The sequence below is a fragment of the Sparus aurata genome, chromosome 11 (assembly GCF_900880675.1).
Source record: "Sparus aurata chromosome 11, fSpaAur1.1, whole genome shotgun sequence".
NCBI lineage: Eukaryota > Metazoa > Chordata > Actinopteri > Spariformes > Sparidae > Sparus > Sparus aurata.
This window is the reverse complement of record NC_044197.1, coordinates 10,249,784-10,268,810: the sequence shown is the minus strand read 5'-3', so window position 1 is coordinate 10,268,810 and position 19,027 is coordinate 10,249,784. Positions and strand designations below refer to the sequence as shown.

Below are 19,027 nucleotides of genomic sequence, written 5' to 3'. Positions count from 1 at the left end.
AATGCTTATTATCAGTTATTACAGTATGTAAGTGCTGCATGAACTGCTGTTAGTCAGTGGAATTTGACTTCCTCCTTCGTGGGTCTTATTAATGTCAGATAGGAATCTGCAAAACTGTCCAACGAGTGAGTTAGCTGTCAGTGTGTGTAACTTTATCTTTCGTCCTCTTTTGTTTGATTTGTGAAACATCAGCATGAAAAGATCAGAAGTGAAATGCAACAAAGGATCATACTTCCCTCGTTCCAGATCAAATGAACCTATTTACAGGTGTGAATGGAGGCTATTAAAAGTGAAAGTGTTGAAACCGAGTGATTAAAATACGATGCATGCGATTCATGTCAGTTCGGGGGTCGCATGAAATGCTTCTGAGGGCCGCCGTCAGCCCATAGGCCACAGTTTGAGAACCCATGCAACACTAATGCCATCTCATTCCGACTCTGGCAGGGTCTCTACCTCCTGCATCTAATTCAGCCTTTAATATCAGTCAGCCCAGAGCGGTGTACCAGCAATGAAGCTGTCACGCTGTTTTATCCGAACAGACTCTTCCGCCCCAAAACGCTGTCTGCCTGCAAAGCCCCTGTAATCCAACCCCCCGAAAACTTGCCAACTTCCCAGACTCGCAGCATCATATCACCTCTGTCTTTCTCCGCCCGCCTCTGCCCTTGTATTTCATTACCTCTCCTTCACGCCGCCGTTCGCTGTGTTTTTCGAGCAAACTCTCTTTCCCCGCATCTTTCCTCACTCTTCAGACTCCCCGCCCCTCAATTTCCATTCACTCCCCTCTCCTCCTGTGACCTCTTTGCCAAGCCTCCAGGGACTCTCTCAGTTGTGGGATACCAGCTGCAGTTTTAATGATTTTGCCCCCAGGCCCAGATCAGCCAGAGAAATACAGTTAACATTTTTTCAAGAGAGCTGGAACTCTCACCCCTGCAACGAAGCTGCCAAATGTGTGTGTGTGTGTATGTGTATGCGAATTTGCATGCGAGTGTGTGCAAACATTTAGACTGAGAAATACCATCTGACTGGTTGCATCTCCTTGTTTTTGTGGTGGGTTTTTTTTTAGCTGCTGGCGTGACAGGCAGCGCATCAGTGTGAGCAGAAGATGGAGGCCCATCCAACTAAATGTCCTCCTCCCTCTAACCTCCACGTCACTCTCTCTCCCTCTCCCTCACTCTTTTCCTACCTCACACCCGACTCCGGGCTCTCCCCTCGGCTCCGGTTTGACAGCAGAAACCGCGGCACGTCCTGCAAACACATTGCAATTAGCATCATGCGCTTCAGTGCATCCCAAACCGCTTGCTGATGAAGTTCAATCAATTGGCTTTAATTATAACTTTCTCAGAAACGCCTCTAATCTCTCCAAAAGTTTCGACCTCTCGGGGGTTTGTTCACTTACAACCTGCGGCAGGTAGTTTTGGAAAGTAGCCGCTCGGAAAGTGCGTGCAGGAAGTATGTGTCTGTATTTATTCTGACTCAGCCCCTCTCTTCCTCTCTCCCGCCAGATATCGATGACTGCCAGTCCAATCCATGCCAGAATGGAGGAACCTGCATAGACGAGATCAACTCCTTTGTGTGTCTTTGTCTGCCGAGCTACGGAGGAGCTACTTGTGAAAAGGGTAACAATGTGGAGAAAACCTCTGCTTTCTCATTTTTATTCGGTCGGCTCACCCAACAGAGAGGTGTGTGTGTGTGTGTGTGTGTGTTGGGTTTAAGCAGTCAAAGGTAGGGTAGCAGGAGTAGATAAAGTAGGAAAACAAGGCAGTATAGAAAGAGAGAGGCGAGACAAAGAAGGTGTAGAAGCAAGGTGATATGACAGTGGAGAGAGGCGGGATGAAGAGGAAGGAGGGAAGGGAGAGGGTGATGAGGAGGGGGCAAAGTAGAGTAAGATGGTGCGAGAAGAGCGGCAATGAGGGGGACAGAGGTAGAGAGAAAACAGCGAGGGTGAGGAAGATAGAGTTAATGGGGATGTGTGAAAGGAGAAGGTGGAAGAGGGGGGATGAATATAAACAAAGAGATGGAGGAGGAGGAGGAGGAGGAGGAGGTGGAAGGAGAGGGAAGCCCTTTGGAATAATGTATCAGGTTTATACAGAACACCTGCGTCCAGCTGGTTCGTCTCTCATTATGGGAATTCCCCCGTGAGAAGGCGGCCGCGGAAGGAGGCTGCTCACAAAACTGCACGTTACATGAAAACATGGCCGACACATCAGTGGAAAACAGCAGCGGAAAAAACCCCAACAGCTGTTGTTTACATTATAACATTAATGATTGTGTGAGCTTTTGACAATTTGAGCAGAAAAACGCAGAGATTTCTTGAAACGAGTCGATTGATTTGAAGCAATTTTACTTTGATTATGTGTTTCACGTCTCCTATTGTTGAGAAAAATGGGGGGGGGGGGGGGGGGGGGGAATGCGTATGAGCTGCCATTATGGGCCAGAACACCTGCTTACTATTTTTGCTGCCAAAGGTAGTTTAAACATCCTGAATTTTGCATGTTAATGTAGTAACACAGATACTGGTAAACCACACACATCGTCTTTTAAATTAAACTTACAGTAATGAGCCAAAGAGTTATATAATACAGGTAAAGGGGAGCAATGGGAATTAAATGATTATGTGAGGTTTTTTTTAATGAATAATGCAAACTCTACATCTCTTAGAAAAACAAGATTCAAAATAGCACAATTAAAAATGAATGAATGGAAACAAAGAAAGGCCGCATGAAGAGAGACTTCTAGGAGACGATGAGGAAAGTTTAGGAATCTGAACTGCTCCGAATGACATAAAACCAAGCCATGGGCTCAGCCAGCGCGACCTTTGACCTCAGCTCAGAGTCAGAGTTATGACTTTGAATATCTGTCTTTTTTCACAATGTGTCTGGCTTCCTAGTGTCTCGCGCTGCTTTTTTACTGCTCTGCTGTAATCTGGGGCTCTGAGGGCAGAGCAATCGATAGAGAGAGGAGAGGAGGGAGCGAGGAGAGCCAGGCAGCACACTGAAGCAAGGACTTTTTTTAAAATGCTGTAGGATCTGCAGCGGTTTTGGCAGCCGCTAACAGCGAAAATTACACGTTCACAGAACAAAAAAAACTAAGCTCCAAATTATCTTTTCACTTCACTTCCTGTGCGCCGGCTTGTTAGCTGAACTGCAGTAGTTTTGGCACGCCAGACGTCAGCTGCCGACTTAAACTGTCACATTTCTGCTTGAGTTGACTCGTTTTTTTTTTTTATCCAGTTCATTGCCTTTGTTTACATCTCTGCAGTAACATATGTTTCTAAACTGTCTAATCCCAGCCTGGTGGTCTAGACCTCACCAGAGGTTGATAGATAAATATGAGCAGTCACATGAGGATTGACTGGAGAGAAGAGGAGAGGGCGTACATGGGTCGGGAACACAGGAAGATGCTATTTTTTATTCAGACTTTTCTTTTATCTTGGTTGTTGTTGTATGAAACACTATGTAGTTCTCTTTAGGCCAACGACAAAACACTCTTGATTGATTGAACTCCCAGCATCAAGACAGACTGTACATGATCTGCTGAGTGGTCTAAAAAGGTCATAAACCACAAAGGTTAGGACCGCTGCTTTCCCCTGTCTGCAATTTTGGTTGTTATATTGCTATCATGTCCTCTTTGTGGTGTCAAGTCTGAGAAAATAACCCTGATGATGTCATAATGATGTCATCGAGGGTGTGGCAACCATACATTTTTTTGGGGAAAGGGAAAAACTTCAAAGCTACACACTGACGTAGCGGAGCTTGAAAGATGCGGGCGTTTACCAGGCAGGAAGGGTGTAACGAAATATGCTAGAGTTGCATTTTGGGAAAACGTAGGATCCCTTCATTTTGGTGCCGGACACATTTTGGGGGCTAAAAGTCAGGATATCTCTGCCTTTACTGCTTTGCTTTGATCATGTATGTTTTTTTTAAAAAGTTGTTTCTTCAAAGTCCACCAACTTGTGGAAGTGCTCGAGTGCCTCTTTAATCTTAGCTGCACTTTTTTTAATCTTTCACCACAGCAAATGTAACTTTGGTAGCTGCTTTAGGTAATTTCCCTGCGGTCATGGCTGCCGCTTTAATATTCACGCCCCTCCTGTGGTGCGGTTCATACATAAACAAACATTCAAAAACGAGACTGTACAGAACATGTGGCTGCCGTGTTCAGCTGTGCTCAGCTGTTCAACTTCAGTATGCAGCTTATTTAAATCAAGGCATTTCTTCCCTTTTTCCCAAACACACACACACACACACACACACATATCCCCACAGTGGCTCCCATTTGGCATCCGCTGGAGCCGTGCGGACGTTTCCTCTCCTGCTGCGTCGCTGCCTGAATGGCTGATTGGGAGCAGCAGGTCCGATGGTGTAAATCTGAAATCTCTGTTTTCCTGTCGCTTTTATCTCTTGCCACCTCGTTCATGCAGAAATATAGGATTCAGCTGTGAAAAGTGGAATTCGCAACAGGCATTGCTCTGATTTTTTATTTTTTTTGTGTGTTTGTGATCTCAGTTTGATATCCAGTGTGTTTGCGGGGGGGGGGGGGGGGGGGTCTGAACCACGACACGAGCGGTGGAAATGAACTCTTTCGTTCCGCCGAGGCTTCCGTCCATTTAAATGTCATCCAATTGGTCCCTGTCTCTCTAAAGTGTTCCAGTTCTGTATCTGTCTCATTTGCTGTGTACTTTTGAGTGTGTATGTGTGTGCGCATGTGTGTGTGTGTGTGTGCGTGTGGTGCGCGGTCAGGTGCCTGTGTTGTGAGCTAACAGCCACAGATGCTGGGTAGATCCGGTCGGCTGCTGGCTCCCTCTGGCCTGTTACCATGGTGACCATCCGAGAGTCAATAATAGTAGGCTGACGGGGCTGAGGGTCCTGCAGCGAAGGCACTGAGAGAGTGGAGGAGACTGCGTGCTACTCTGATTTTTTTAGAATTAAGTTTTGCTTTTTTTTTGTTTTTTTTTTTAATCACGAGTTTCAGAAATTGATGATTTTCTTGGTCGATAGAGTTTTCAGCTGTGTTCATTGTTCGTTTGAGTAATGAGCTTTGTAGCCGTAGCCGTGGGAAACAACTGGATCCGTCCTCTCGCACTGATTTTTTAACAACAGTTATGAGTAATGAATGGATGTTTGTTTGAAGAGAAGAAAAGGCAGTTGTGATTCGACTGACAAAGACATCAGTCACTCTCCTCACCATCCCGCCACTGTCAAGTCCGTCCTGCTGTTTTTTTGGCTTGCTGCCTAATCAGCGGAGGCAGAAACCAGATCTCTTGCAGCCCCGACTGAAGTGAAAAGAGACAGCGGAAGCATTAGCTGGCTTCCTTTCATCAGCTTCTTTTCCCCAGTCAGTCTTTTTTTTTTTTTTTTTTTTATCCATCGTTCACTCTTTCGAGGGAGGAAAGATGACACCATATGTATGTGTAAGTGTGGATTTGTGACTTTGCTATTCCACTACTGTAGACACCTCTGTTTCATGTTTTCCTTCCATTTTTTTTTATTTTTTTTATTTCTTGCCCTACCTTTCCGCTGTCACTCCCTTCCACTTCTTGCATCTTTCCGTGCCTCTCATCTCTGGTGTGCCGCAGGAGGTTTTGTCACAATCTTCTTGTGTGTGTGTGTGTTTGTGTGTGTGTGTGTCATCGTGTGAGTGCGCAGGCTGCATTTGCTATTTTGCAGTGGCTGCGTGTGTGTGTGTGTGGTAGCTTGTGTGATGCTTCAACGCTTCTTAAGGCGGCGAATTCAGAGATCTTTCAGCTAACACAGACACGCGTAGGCATATGTTCGTACTTGTGAGGATCCTCCCTGACATGAAGCGTTCTTCAGCCTCTTGCCCGAGCCTTTTGTGATGACAACCTTGATCGAAACCAGACATTTAAAAAACAATCTTTGAGGATGCCCTCACCCCCCCCCCCCCCCCAAAAAAAATCCTCTGTTCAAGGTCTAAAACTCAAATTTGTCCTCACAAAGAAAGGAAAAAGCTCCCACAAAACATTCACATTTCAGATTCCAATTTCTTTTCTTCTTTCGGTGACATACTGATACATTACTTGCCACAAACAAACAAAGCTCAGTCCACCTGCCCTTGTACCTTTTTCCAAACATCAAAACATGTAATTCCTCCCTTTTTTATTCAACAGCAGCTTATGCAACAGTCGATCGCTGCGATTCCAAGCAGTTAGATTGCAGCGGGGTGCAATAACTCGCGGTTAGAAAAACAACCAGCTTAATAAAACAATAATCCAATCTACAGGAAATAAGTTCTTTCTCTTTCTTACAATCTCTCTCTCTCTCTGTGAATCCTAACAGAACAAATAATCTACAAATTGGAAACAGAAAGCCTGCGTTAAAAGGATTGCGTTGCTAATTAATCCCAGGGTGTCTGGCTGCTGCTTGGCTTTCTGTGAGGAATGTGTTTGCCTTCACACACGTTGCCAGCATTTCATCCATCTTCTCCGTCCCACCTCCTCCGTCCTCCGTCCTCCACCTCCTTCCATACCTCAAATCATCCGTATTTATTCATTGTCAGTTGACTTTTTAGAGGAGGAAAAGTGCCGCATCCTTCAACAGGGCGCACACTGCTAAAGGCAAGTGTGAGTGGCGACTGTCGGTCGGGCGGCACATAGAGGCCGGCGTGCTAATGAGTTAGCGTGGATGTGTTTGTTGGGCTTGCTGCCTTCAGACGGTGCAGTGGGACCACTGCACATCACCACTATCCATTGAAACCAATGTATATCAAGTGCAAGTCAAATTGTTTTCAGAGCAGAATGGCTCGCTTATTCCACCTGCATGCTGCTGAAGCACTTATTCTCAGAACACACACTCAACACACATCCAATGCGCGCAAACACAGCAGCAAGTTGCTTTTGACAGGGAAAACAAAAAAAAGCTCAACAGTGTTTCAGGGATCCCAGAGCAAAGTAGAGCACAACTTCCCCCCCCAAAAGAGGACGGCGGGTGAATCTGGGGCAGACACATAGGAAGACTTGAGAGCACTCTGACGCCGACAGCAAGACCAGTGCTGCAGATTGGAAGCAGACAGCAGACGATGTGGTGTGTGAGTACACACTGAGACTAATGAGGAGGGGAGCAGACTGAGCTGACTAACAGCGGTGGGAAGTTCTTCAGAGAGCGCCAGATGCGGTCCTTCTGTCACTCTGTCGACGCGCACTGTCTTATCGCCGTGTCGCTCAAACTCATCTCACATTCGACCGTTTTCTCTCGCGCATCCTTTCATGCTTACAGTGAAGGCAATTTACCTGTAATTGAGAGTCATTAGGAGTAACTGAATGATTGAATGATGCTGATCTTGAGTCAGCCCAGAGACCACTTTCACGTGGTTCAACAGAGACTTGCTGTAGTCCCATTTTTTGACCTGCAATCAACAGTAACCACAAAATGTTGCAACCTTCCCTCAATCTTTGAATCGCCTAACCCAAATCATACCTTAATCAGGGTTTCTATGCCTTAACCACATTCTTCTTTACCCTGAAAATAGAAGTGACCAACAAAAGGGGGGAGTCAGGGAGATTTTTTAACTTCTTGGGATTCAAATTTAGATTAAATTTTCACTCCTGTTTGTCACCCTGGCTGCAGCCACAATCCGTGGAGGTGACCGCCATTGTCCGGTGTTCATGAACTGTAATGTTGGCAGCCGAGAGAGAACCGGAGACTCAGCTGAGGGCTGAACCTAAATCTAAACACACAGACACAGACACCCTTGATGTGTGCCGTTGCCTGCTAGTTTAAGGATTAATCTAGTACAGTCTACTAATCTTGTCCTCCAATCAAACTTCACGGGTGGTAAATACGCCATTAAACAATCACCACTGCTGATTAAAAAAAAAACTATTTGATGTGATTCAGGCACAGAGGTTTTAGTTTGATTTCTCTTGGTTTGAACATTGTTGAAAACTTGTGGGATAATTGGTAAAGTACCCAACTCAGCAACTCGTTTTTTAGACATTTTATGTAGAATTCCTACATATTATATTTTCAACAAATCCGGTCTGAGAGAAAAATAGCAGAAAGCTTTTTGTGGCTTCAGAGGGAGCTTTGTGAAGTTTAATAAATGTGACTCCAGTCAGTGTCAGTTGGGGGTGAAGACTAAGGTCAGGTTGCCTTGTGATGAATGTAGGATGCATGTTTCAGACATGGAGGAAGAGTTAGTGGAATGAAAAGATTATACTTCTCTTTCTACTGCATACATATTTGATAACTTTCTTTTAAATAACTATCCATCGGGTGTCCAACAATGTGCAATGTGCTGCAGTGCTTGTAGATGCCATAGAAAGCAGAGAGTTTGTACTGATCAGGGTTCAAAAGGTTTTGAATAACAGATATCGTGTATGTTGTTTCGCCTCTCTTGTGCCATTTTTGCTTCAGATCCAGAGGTGTCCATTCCCGAAATCCTGTTTGTCAGTTAGAGCAGAGTCCGGGCGTGCCTCGTCTCTACGCTCTTGTTTAACCACGTTCGCTGATCTGGTCTACAAGCTGCAGTCTGCTGTTTAATACAAGTCCTCCCTCAGTTTGTTTGTTCTTTTCTCTTCTATATTGTTGTTGTCAGAGTGGTTTCGTGACTCAGCATGAGCCTTAAGAGCTGACAGAAGCGAGTCTGAGAAAGGAGGCGCCTGAGTTCGCAAACTTTGCCTAAGCCCTTCCCCGCTCAGCTGCCGCTGTCTAAACCTGCGACTCAGCAGAGGCTCGGCTCAAAATTAATTTTTGTGCATCCCGCGGGTCTTTAGAGGCTATTAATGCTAATGAAGATTCATGCATTCTAATAACACGTCGAGAGGGACACGTGCCAAGACTGAGAAGAGAGGAACCTTGAGCTACTTGGTTTACCTCGCCAACAGTTGTCTTCTGGAGAGACACACAAACACACACCGAGGCAGGTACACAGAAAAAAAACATCACTGAAGTTTTGCCTGATCCTGGCAGAGGCGATTCAAATGCAATAACAGCAAGACATCACTCGCACTCCATATGCCATTGTGCTCAACACTTGCCAATTCTCCCTCTTAACAGGAAGGCTGGAGAGTCTGGGGGGGGGGGGGTATTTATTCTCATCCAAGGTGCTTAATTAGACAACGTTCCTGAAGCTACCGTCATTCTCCTCTCCTGAGCGACGGAGGCACCGGCCGGAAGAAAAAGAAACTGCGAATGAAAGAGGGAGAAAAAGGAGGCGTGAGAGCCAGGTGTTACAGCAGATGAAAAGAGAGAAAGAGATGGAGGGAGAGACGAGAGCCTTTGTTCCTCTGCTGTGCATTAATGAACGTTTCTGATGGAGAGGTGTTAAACAGGACTTTGAGCCGTGCTGGAGGGATGGCGTGCTTCTCTACTTCCTCGCTTTGTTTTCCCCGGGAAAACTTTTAGCTAGTTATGTAGTCGGGCTTGTGGTGTTGTTCTTCCTTTTCATCTTTCATTTATCTGTCATCCCAGCGTTATTTTCCTTTGCAGGAAGTTTTCCAGCGAACCCTTTCAGAAACTCGGGAAGTTAAACTGCACCAGATCCTTGTTCCAGTTTTGGTCCCTCCTGCTGTGGTGGTGCTTGAAGTGGTCCGGCACTCACCGGTACACAGCACCAGCACTTTTACGTTCCACCCTTTGTCGTACCGTGAATGCCGGTACTATTATTTTCTGCCCTCCCCATATCACTGCAGACACACGCAGGAGGCAGTAGCGCCGCAGAGTGCCCCAAAGTGCTGCCCACTTCCTTTTGGGAGCACGAGTTAACCATTCAAGCCGTTCAGACAGAGTGGGCGCCGAGCTTTCCTGCTGCAGCCGGTCCATGTGATTTTGCAGCAAAGTTTGGCATCTATTTGGTTTTCTCCTTGTGCTGTAAGCGAATCTGCGAAGAAAACACACTTATAGTCTATCAGAAATAGTGTCACAGCTGTTTGTGGTTGTGTTTTCACTTGTTTATTCGTGAAACTTGTTCGCTGTGTTTAAACGTTGAGCAAGAGAGACGAGCAGACGAGAGAAATCCCACGGATCATCACACACGTCTGTAGACTCAACAATCAACTACCCTTCTCCGGGATCCCCTTCCCTACCTTTAACTTCATTGTTGCAAAAGATGCATTTGACATGTGTGAAATTTTAATCAGAAGATAAAGATCTTCATTGGCTGAGTTTTTAATGTCTTGACAAACTAAATAATGTATGATAATTAATATTTGGTGGACCCTGCCACCTTTTCTAGCTTCAAACGGGGGACATTATTTTCTTCCAAGAACAGCTTGTTTGTTCAGTTATGGCAAAAATGAACAATTCTGAGGTTTTTTTATTACCTCAGTAATATTGTACCTATTAGAATTCTGAGTTTGAGCGCTCCGTTTTAGCTGCAGAGTGAGACATCTTGCCCCATTCAATTTATGATGAGAGTTGCACAAGAGCAATATGACCTCTTTAAAACCTTTATATGACGCGGCGCCTCAATAGCTCGATGGCTTGGGAGAGCGTTAGCCCCGTGTTCAGAGGCTGTGCCCTCACTCACTGCTGCGGCCCGGGACTCGAATCCGACCTGTGACCCTTTGCGGCATGTCGTCGCCCTTCTCTCTCATTCCATTTTCCGTCATCTCTCTAAGCTGTCCTGTCAAACAAAGCCATTTTAAAAAGACACACAATAATAACATTTTTAAAAATGTATTAATCGTTGTTTTAATGTAAGAAAATGAATAGAAACCACTCAAAGATCATAGTTGGAGCCACCTCTCGAGCATTTTTGTCCTTTTCAGTCTCACATTAGTTACATGCAGTGATTAACACATCGATTTTAGTTACATATTCATTACTTTAAACGTGTAGAACAAGAAAATGAGACATTGTGGTTGAACAAGCAGCCACTCGGCACATTAATGTTGGCTCAGCCCCGGTGACTGTCTGCACGCAGCACTCAAGAGACGTTCTTTCCCCGGCTGAATTCTAACTATCCGGATGTCGGCAAAAAGGCTGACAGCTAAGAGCACAGAACATGTAAATAACACAACTTCTGACTTTGTGATTGCCCCTCTTGTGGTTGAGGCTAACAGCCTCCCACACCTCCCACCCTTGTTCCAGACTAATGCATCCTGCAGCAGTTTCTTCTCTGAGAGCACAGGCAAAAAAACAACAACTACACTCACTTGTTGGAATAAACTGGACTGACTCTTTGCATATTGACTGTAAGGGGCCCGTGCTGCCCTCACTTTTACCTCCTCCATCAGCATCACTCTGCAAAGACGCATCTTTTGGCTAATTACGCAGAATGAGCCTTCAGACATGTTGTGCATTGTAGCTGTTTGACTGTAACATCCATTACTCCTAATTGTGGGGATCACACTATTAGGATGTTCCATTAATCACCACTGCACTCATAATGGCCATTAATAATTCCACAGCCGTTCTCACAGTCTCCTCACATTCTCACCTTTGGTCGCTGGCCATCAGCACATTCTCCCTCTCTCCCTATGTCTCCAGCGCTCCCTCTGTCTCTCACTTCCTCTCTCTCTGGACCGCTGTCATCAGCCCCTCATGAAAATGGCACACCGAGCTGTCAGCCTTCAAAGAGTCGCACGGGGAGAAGGCAAAATGGCAGCGAACACACGTGCAAACACACACACGCACCGTTTCATCATTCAGGGGGATCTAAAAAAAGCAGAGCAGTAGAAATATCACTCGGTGATGTGGATAAACGACCCAATCAGTCAGCTGGAAGTGTATGGCCTTTTATTTCCTAACTGCCGCTCTCTAAAGTCTGTGAGAATATTAATCGCTGAAACATACCCCCCACCTCTCTCCCCGCCTGACAGAGGGGGAAACGGGTAAAAGAAGACGACTTGAATAATGTCTAAATATTTGAAGAGGTTGATGTGATGTCGGGCTTTGAGCCTCGCTGTCAGCGAGTGGGAGAGGAAATCAGCAGAGACTAGGTTGAATATCTGAGGGGGAGAAAACATGCCCATTTGTTTTTTATCTCTGCTTTTCTTTCCCTCTCTCCATCTCACTCTCTGCTTTCACTTCCTATTTCTGTCCTCGAACTGTTTCTTACCCTGTGTGATGCACTTAGTGTGTCTGTCTTTGCTTTTTGTCTCCCTTGGACACTAAATTGTTTTATATGTGGATGTAAATTCGAGTGGAAATCACACTAAGTCTGCAGTTTGTCGTTTTAGAGCCATTTAAAGGCTTTAATGTGGCCGGCACTAGCTTTATACACTTCGTCATACAGACTTCCGGGCTGACTGCCAGTCTGGACCCCACAGCAGTCAGTGATTCAATGAAGTTGTGTGTGTTTAATTGTACAGATGTTCGTATTTGTGCTTGTGTGTATTTTCCTGCCTCGGTAACATCTCCGCTGACTCACCTGTCCCTGTTTCTGTAGATAACAACCCCTTTGTCCACGTCCATGTGCCAAACTGGAACAGCTCCTAATGCTAATACAATGGTACAAGCTGCCACATGCGCAAACATGTTGGAGCAGGTAGCTTCCAGAGTGAAAGAGTTCACAGTCAGCAGAGGAGAACAGTTACAGCAGCAGTGACTGATTTTGTTCCCATAAGACCAGTAAAAACAGCAGTAACGTTGTTCTACCTAATGCTAATGTGCCGCTCTCTGTTCATAAGCTCACTGTCGCTGCTGCGAGGAGGAGTACGGCGGCAAGCAGTCGTACACAAGACAAACCTCTCCATTAATGTCCAATCTGTTTATTGAACATGAGCACTAATTCTTGATCAGTGTCTTGTGGTTCCTGAAACATATTTCTTAACATATATCAAAACAAGCCGAGGGAAACAACCTGCAAAATTGCAGCACTGCGGTGAAAAGCACCACTCGTTTTGTTCCAGTGAGGGTACGTGTTTAGGCTGAGCACTGCAGTGGGTACAAAATAAGAAAACACAGCCGACTCTGGCTACAATGTTGAAACTTTGGAGAAAGACAATCCCGCTTCACACGTTGGAGTGGCCAGTCATGTAAGCTGCCGATCAAAGCAGCGGCATGAAAGATGAATACACAATAGATAGAGGGTAATGTGACGTTTGAAGTGTTGTCGGTCAATGTGAAACACCGTTAAGATTGGCCTAAAATCCTGGTTAAGTTGAAAGTAATGTGTGTTTTGTCATTGTTTAATTTGAACAGTCACTGTAGGACTGGCATGATGAATTACGGATCCTGCATGGGGAAGTCACTAGCAGGACAACTCAGTCACCGCCGCACTATTAGCATGGCTAAATGTTCCAGGAGGACATCATGGACGTTTCTGTGGAACGTAATGTTTCAAGTGGTCTTGTGACACCAGTTTAAAACCTACTGTAAGGATATGCCTCCCATCTGAGTTGCATTACCGCTACCTTCTGAAGGGGGTTAAAATTCACAAACGGGCCATGGAATGACACTCTCACACCACCGCACAACCCACAATGCTTAGTTATGTCTGAGCGCGTGAGATCAAAGCTCAACTGACAGATCAAAACAAATATTTGCAAGGGACATTTTATTTTTTCTGAGTTTATCTGTCATTTTATACAGTATGTTCATGTTTCTGTAGTTACCCATTATTGTTGCAAAGATGCAAAAATCCCAAAATCCTAACCCTATTAATTAAGCAGAATCATAAAGTTGATGAAACAAAGCACAAAGAAATGACACATAGATGGTTTTCAGTGGTCCCTGCATACCGACAGGTGACATGAATTTATCTCTTACACGTTAAAGAGTTTCTTAATCCTGAATCTTCCGCAATTCAGAAGCACGAGTAGATGAGTGTTACCTCTGTGCATCGTGAAAGGTAATCCATTATATAATGAAGAGCGCGGTCCAAATTGGAAGTTAAACCCAGGCTCATCTGGCTGTTAGGGCATCGGGGCACGCCTTTGAGCCACCGAGCCACCCAGAGGAGGCCGACGGTGTTCAAGTGGTTAATTGGGTTTCATGTCATTAGCGTGTGTCGAGGTCATCGCATTAAATCCCCGGACTATCAGGAGGAATGTGAGTGGGCAAAGTAATGAAGCCATTCTCCACATTTGCATTTACAATAAGCGTCAGAGCTTCTTGCATCGCTGCTCACAGGACTCAGAATAGCGGCAATTCAATTCCCGCACTTACAGGAAGCTCAAGAGGTGCTCAGGTTTTGCATCAGACGAACAAACAACCAAAGTGTCCGATGCAAACAGGACATAAAAACTCTGATTAAAATTCAGGGCAAATCATCAAGTGCATGTATTTGCTGAGAGTAGTACTTTAGTAGTACTAAAGCGAAAACACTGAGGTGGTGATTCACTGCTGTAGCTTGTGGCATGACAGATCTCGGCCCAACAGTGCTTGTAAGTACTCCGTGGATTCGGTTCAGTCAGACGAATGACAGGAATGACGTGGATTTAGTATGTTCTCAAAATATCCGTGCCGAGATAAGCCTCATTTCGTATGCAAAGAACTGCAAAGAGATGTTGATCCACGTCTTAAATATGCAAGAGCCTCCTTTGCACTTGTTCTGAGTCATTAGTCAAACCTATTTTTGCTCAAATACGGCGAGTTCCTGCTTGACATGTTTTTTTTTTATATGCGTGTAAGTAAACAACAAGGTTAGGTTTTCTTGCTTTGTGAAATCTGAAAAAAAAAAATATATATATTATTTTTTATCTGATCAAACGACTCACTCACAGGCAGACATATAGCTTCCACCACTTTTTTTCTTGCCATCGAATGTTAAGCAAGATTCTAAAACAGAAGCCAGTTTTTACTTTGAGCTTTACGACTAAATCAACAACATGTACACTTAATAAAAGCTAATTGTCTATCCATATACTGAATTCCTTTTGGGATGACACCTTTTTTAATGGATTTACCATCAAACGTGAAAATACTAGAATCACCAAGCACCTGGAGCTTTCGAAAAGATCATGAGCTTTGTTTTCTGAGCATGTAAAACATCACTGAAGCTCGGCAGAGCAGTTTGTAATGACTGAAACGCTCTTTTGAAGCTCTTGTACTTGCAGAGGGTGCATGTGAATTAATGACAAAAAAAGGCTCCAAAATGTAATCCCAGGGGGACACCTTTAGTTATCTCGAGGAGGTCAGATTTAGGTTCCTCTGCATATGCGCGCTGAGTTTGATCTACAGTCTGAGGACCGAAGCCAGCACTCCTCAGTTTGATCGGAAGCAGCTTGTGGTCAGCTGAATCAAACGCCTGATGAAGATCCATGAGCATGGCAACACAATGCTGTTTTCTGTCCAAAGCACCAATTAAATTATTTTCAATTCAGTATTATTATCATAATTATTATAAATTATTATTATTTTAAATCATTTGTTACAACCATAGCAGCGAATAATGGAACTGTGGCCATTTATAAAATTAGACTGAAAAAAAATCACTCAAAAAAACTAGGCTGCTTCTGTACTGCAGGACTCCATTTCCACCAGACCCACAGTGTGTGACCTAATGGCTGCATGTCAAACGGGCAAGAGGGAGAATGATGAATTTCAAATTTGAACTTAAAACAGAGCAGACACTTCCCCGGATGTGTGCGAACGTTACTCTCTGCAGCCACGGTGTGCGTGTGAGTGTTGAAACGGCGACGCACTCATCCGCGTGATCTGTGCTTTCTGACCTGCCGCGGCTTCATGTTTACTGTATGAGACGTGACAAAGACATTGACATACAACTGTAACATGCTATATTGCGTGTCAAACGAACCGTAGGCTCGTAGCACGTAGCTCAACAACGTCTCTCCCCATCAATAAGTGCGTTTGTCACCTTTACAGGTATCGGAGGCGTTCGTGTGCTGCCTCTGCGCTATAGTGCACTGAGCTCCAGGAGGGAAAATATAGAAATTCTCTCTTGAATTGGCAAACATATTGATTCACAGTAGACTGAGTGAGTTTTAACATAACCTCAGCGAGGGAGACAAAAAAAAAACGTAGCTTCACTTGAGGAGGCAATGTTGTGATGACCCGGTGTATTGTATTTTCTGAAATGCACTTTAACAGCCCAGTGAATGGAGGAGAGCTCAACAGTATGAAAGGCACTCACACTCTTGACGCAGTGCAAAGGTTTTTTTCGAGATCCTTATTTCATGTTACAGTAAAGACCCGCTCTCGTAGTGGACTCCTCTTCTCTCTTCCTCTTCTTTCCACGGCCAAAACCGCATCTCTCTGCATACTAAGCAGGGCCCCATGCGGCCCAATTTGCACCGCCCAATTTACTGTTGTCGCTTCAGATTTGTTGGAGGAAAAGCTGAGGCCTTTTTCCCTGATCCGTACACTGTAGGGAGGGGTGGGAAACTAGAGGTGGCTTGGTTGACAGATCGAGCCCCCCGAACAGCATCAACTGTACATACATCTTCACATACGCACACATCTTTAGCGCACAAGCACACATCACATCTGAGACGCGCGGCTCACAGCTAACCCCAGTCAGATGATTGGGGGGGGGGGGGGGGGGGGGGGCATAGATGAGAGAGATGAAGGGGGGGGGGGGGGGGGGGGGGGAAGGGAGGAAGGGATGAGCGGTGGGAGAGTCGGTGCGCTGACAGGACTGTGACAGGGCTTAATTACCAAGTGAGCGCTGTGCACTGGAAGCAATTTCTAAGGATTGTTGTCATTTGAATAGATTAAAACGCCCTTTTCACTGGACTAAGCTGTCTCACCGCCGGCTTGCCTCTGCCGTGGATTCAAAGTCCAAATCAAATCAAAGGGAAGGAGACGGCGCAGAGAGAGAGCGATGGGGGGATTGAGTGTCACAAAGGGCACTTAAAGTGAGATGGGAGCCCGGAAAGAAAGGGAAGAAGGAGAGGGACAGAGGCGGGGAGCATTATGTAGATCTTGTATGCCGCAGGACGGGAGGGATTTTGCTGTGTGTGGGTACAAACAGAACCACTAAGAAATAATGGTCACATCCCTCTTCCAAGGCCTGAATCATCCCACTGCTTTTCCCATGCAACACTATTATCCTTTTGCGTGTGTCGGCTGTGGGTGTTTAATGATTTAAAAAAAAAACATGTCCCTCTTCCCTCATGGATATCCTATTGACTGATCACTGTCTTTCTCAATTACCTCCTCCTCTTCTTCATCCACCTGTATGCACCTGCAGACACAGAGGGCTGCGAGCACACATGGAGGAAGTTCCACGGCCACTGCTACCGATACTTCAGCCGGAGGCACACCTGGGAGGACGCCGAGAAGGACTGCAGGGAGCACAGCGGCCACCTGGCGAGCATCCACAGCCTGGCCGAGCAGAACTTCATCAGAGGTGCGTGGGCGAGGAGGACAAGAACAGGCTTGGCACAGACAGTGTAGTGTTTGTGAATGTGTTTTTTTTTTTTTTTAAGTGGTTTTTCGGAACTGATTACACTGCAGGAAATCTTGAATTAAGCAGAAATGGTCGGTGTCCTATTTATTTTCCTGCAGTGTTAGGTAACTGCTAGCTGGAGCACTTCCACGGCATGATGGGCGTAAAAAGAATTGAATGTTCAGTAAACAAGTCGAAGTGTTTTTTTATAGCTGTCCTAAGGATAAGTGTTGTTTGGGGATAAATGCTAAAGCTAGCAATGCAACAAGCTCACAGTGACGATGTTTACACAGAAAGTATGGTGTTCACCATGTTCACCCACTTTGTTTGGCAAGTCATGTTGAGCGCAAAATACAGAGTGCAGCTGAGGCTGATAGAAATGTCCTTTTCAGCCGTTTGGTCACAAACTAAAGTTATCAGACGCGTTACATTTTGACCAGCTGCCGGATTAAAAGTCAGGGGTTCACGAAAGTTTTTATGAATCATCTCAGAGACACGAACATGTTGTTTCCATTACGTTTTTTTTCGACAGTTTTAGAGTCAACAACATGATTGCAATTCGCAAATATGTTCCATAAAGATTCGTAGAGGTGGGAAAAAGTCTGTTAGTTTCAACACAACAGATCTCATTACTCTGTCCTCCATCTCTGCTCGCTAATAGTTGTTGGGTTAGTCCAGTCAGCTGATTACAATGCCATCCATTATGCCAGGATGCTAACGGGGCTAACAAAAGATTAGCGACAGAGTTAGAAAACCTCTGATTCTTTGATAAAACAATCCTGTGAATTTAAAATGTAAGGAGTGAAATCAACTGCGACTCTTTGGTATGAAATATCTGATCATTGAGCTTCAAGCTCTGTTGCCTGCGTTGCTAAGTGTTCGCTGGGTGAGTTGAGGCTAATGAGTGCTCTTTAGGCAAACTACTGTGCTGTTGTCTGCTCCCAGTAACAGCTATGAAGCGTTTTGCTTTGATTTGCACCCCGACTAATTTCTCTCTATCAGCTGAGGTTCATGAGTACTTTAGCATTCAGAGCCATCCAGCTTGCCAAACCTGCAAATAAAACACAGTTTTTCAGAAACGAAGTTAAAATAATCAGAACCGGTCGTCAAATAATGAACCTAAAAAACATTGTCCGGGAAACTCATATTCCTCGCAGGGGTATTTAGAAAACCTTCAAATGGACACATAAAGTGACCGGTGGCTCTTCCTACTTCCAAGTTTTATAATTCATTAAATAACTGTTGACTCTTGGTCACCTGTCGCATTGAAAAAAGCAACCAATCACTCCAAATAATAATAATTATACGAGCTCTGTAATCTGACCAGCTCTCGTTCTGCAGTCCTGCTGCACGCCGCTTTTAGTGGCTGTTGATTGATATCTCCTCTTCTACCTTATTATTACCATACTTGGAAGTGGCAGCTCCTTGCCTTATGTGTATTCCATAACTGGGTGATAAATGTCTGCTCCAAACAGCCCTTGAAGGGGTTTATTGCGGCCCCCGCTGAAAAACATCCTCAGGAGCCAGTCTGTTGAGCCAAATAAATGTGTATCACCATTTGCTGCAATGAAATGATGCTACAGGCTCTGACATAAGCGTCTGCGACAGAACATTTAATATACTATCATGCTCAGACTGAGGAAGTGATTTGTCTTGAAACAGGTGAAAACTCCCTACAGTGGGTGAGGTAACTCCATTTGTGTCCAGTGAAGGAAACGCTAGCGACAATATGTTGAAACTGGATTAAATAAAACCAGTTTCAAGACAGAAATTCCAC

General features: G+C 44.9%; 1 protein-coding gene across 1 annotated transcript in view; it reads left to right on the top strand.

Moving 5' to 3' along the window:
* The window catches only part of ncanb (neurocan b), a 148,758-nt gene that overhangs the window by 109,683 nt on the left and 20,048 nt on the right, over positions 1 to 19,027 (top strand). Inside the window, exons 11-12 of the mRNA XM_030433087.1 lie at positions 1,503 to 1,616; positions 17,053 to 17,211. Coding sequence (XP_030288947.1) covers positions 1,503 to 1,616; positions 17,053 to 17,211 — 273 coding nt within the window. The remainder of the gene's footprint in view (positions 1 to 1,502; positions 1,617 to 17,052; positions 17,212 to 19,027) is intronic.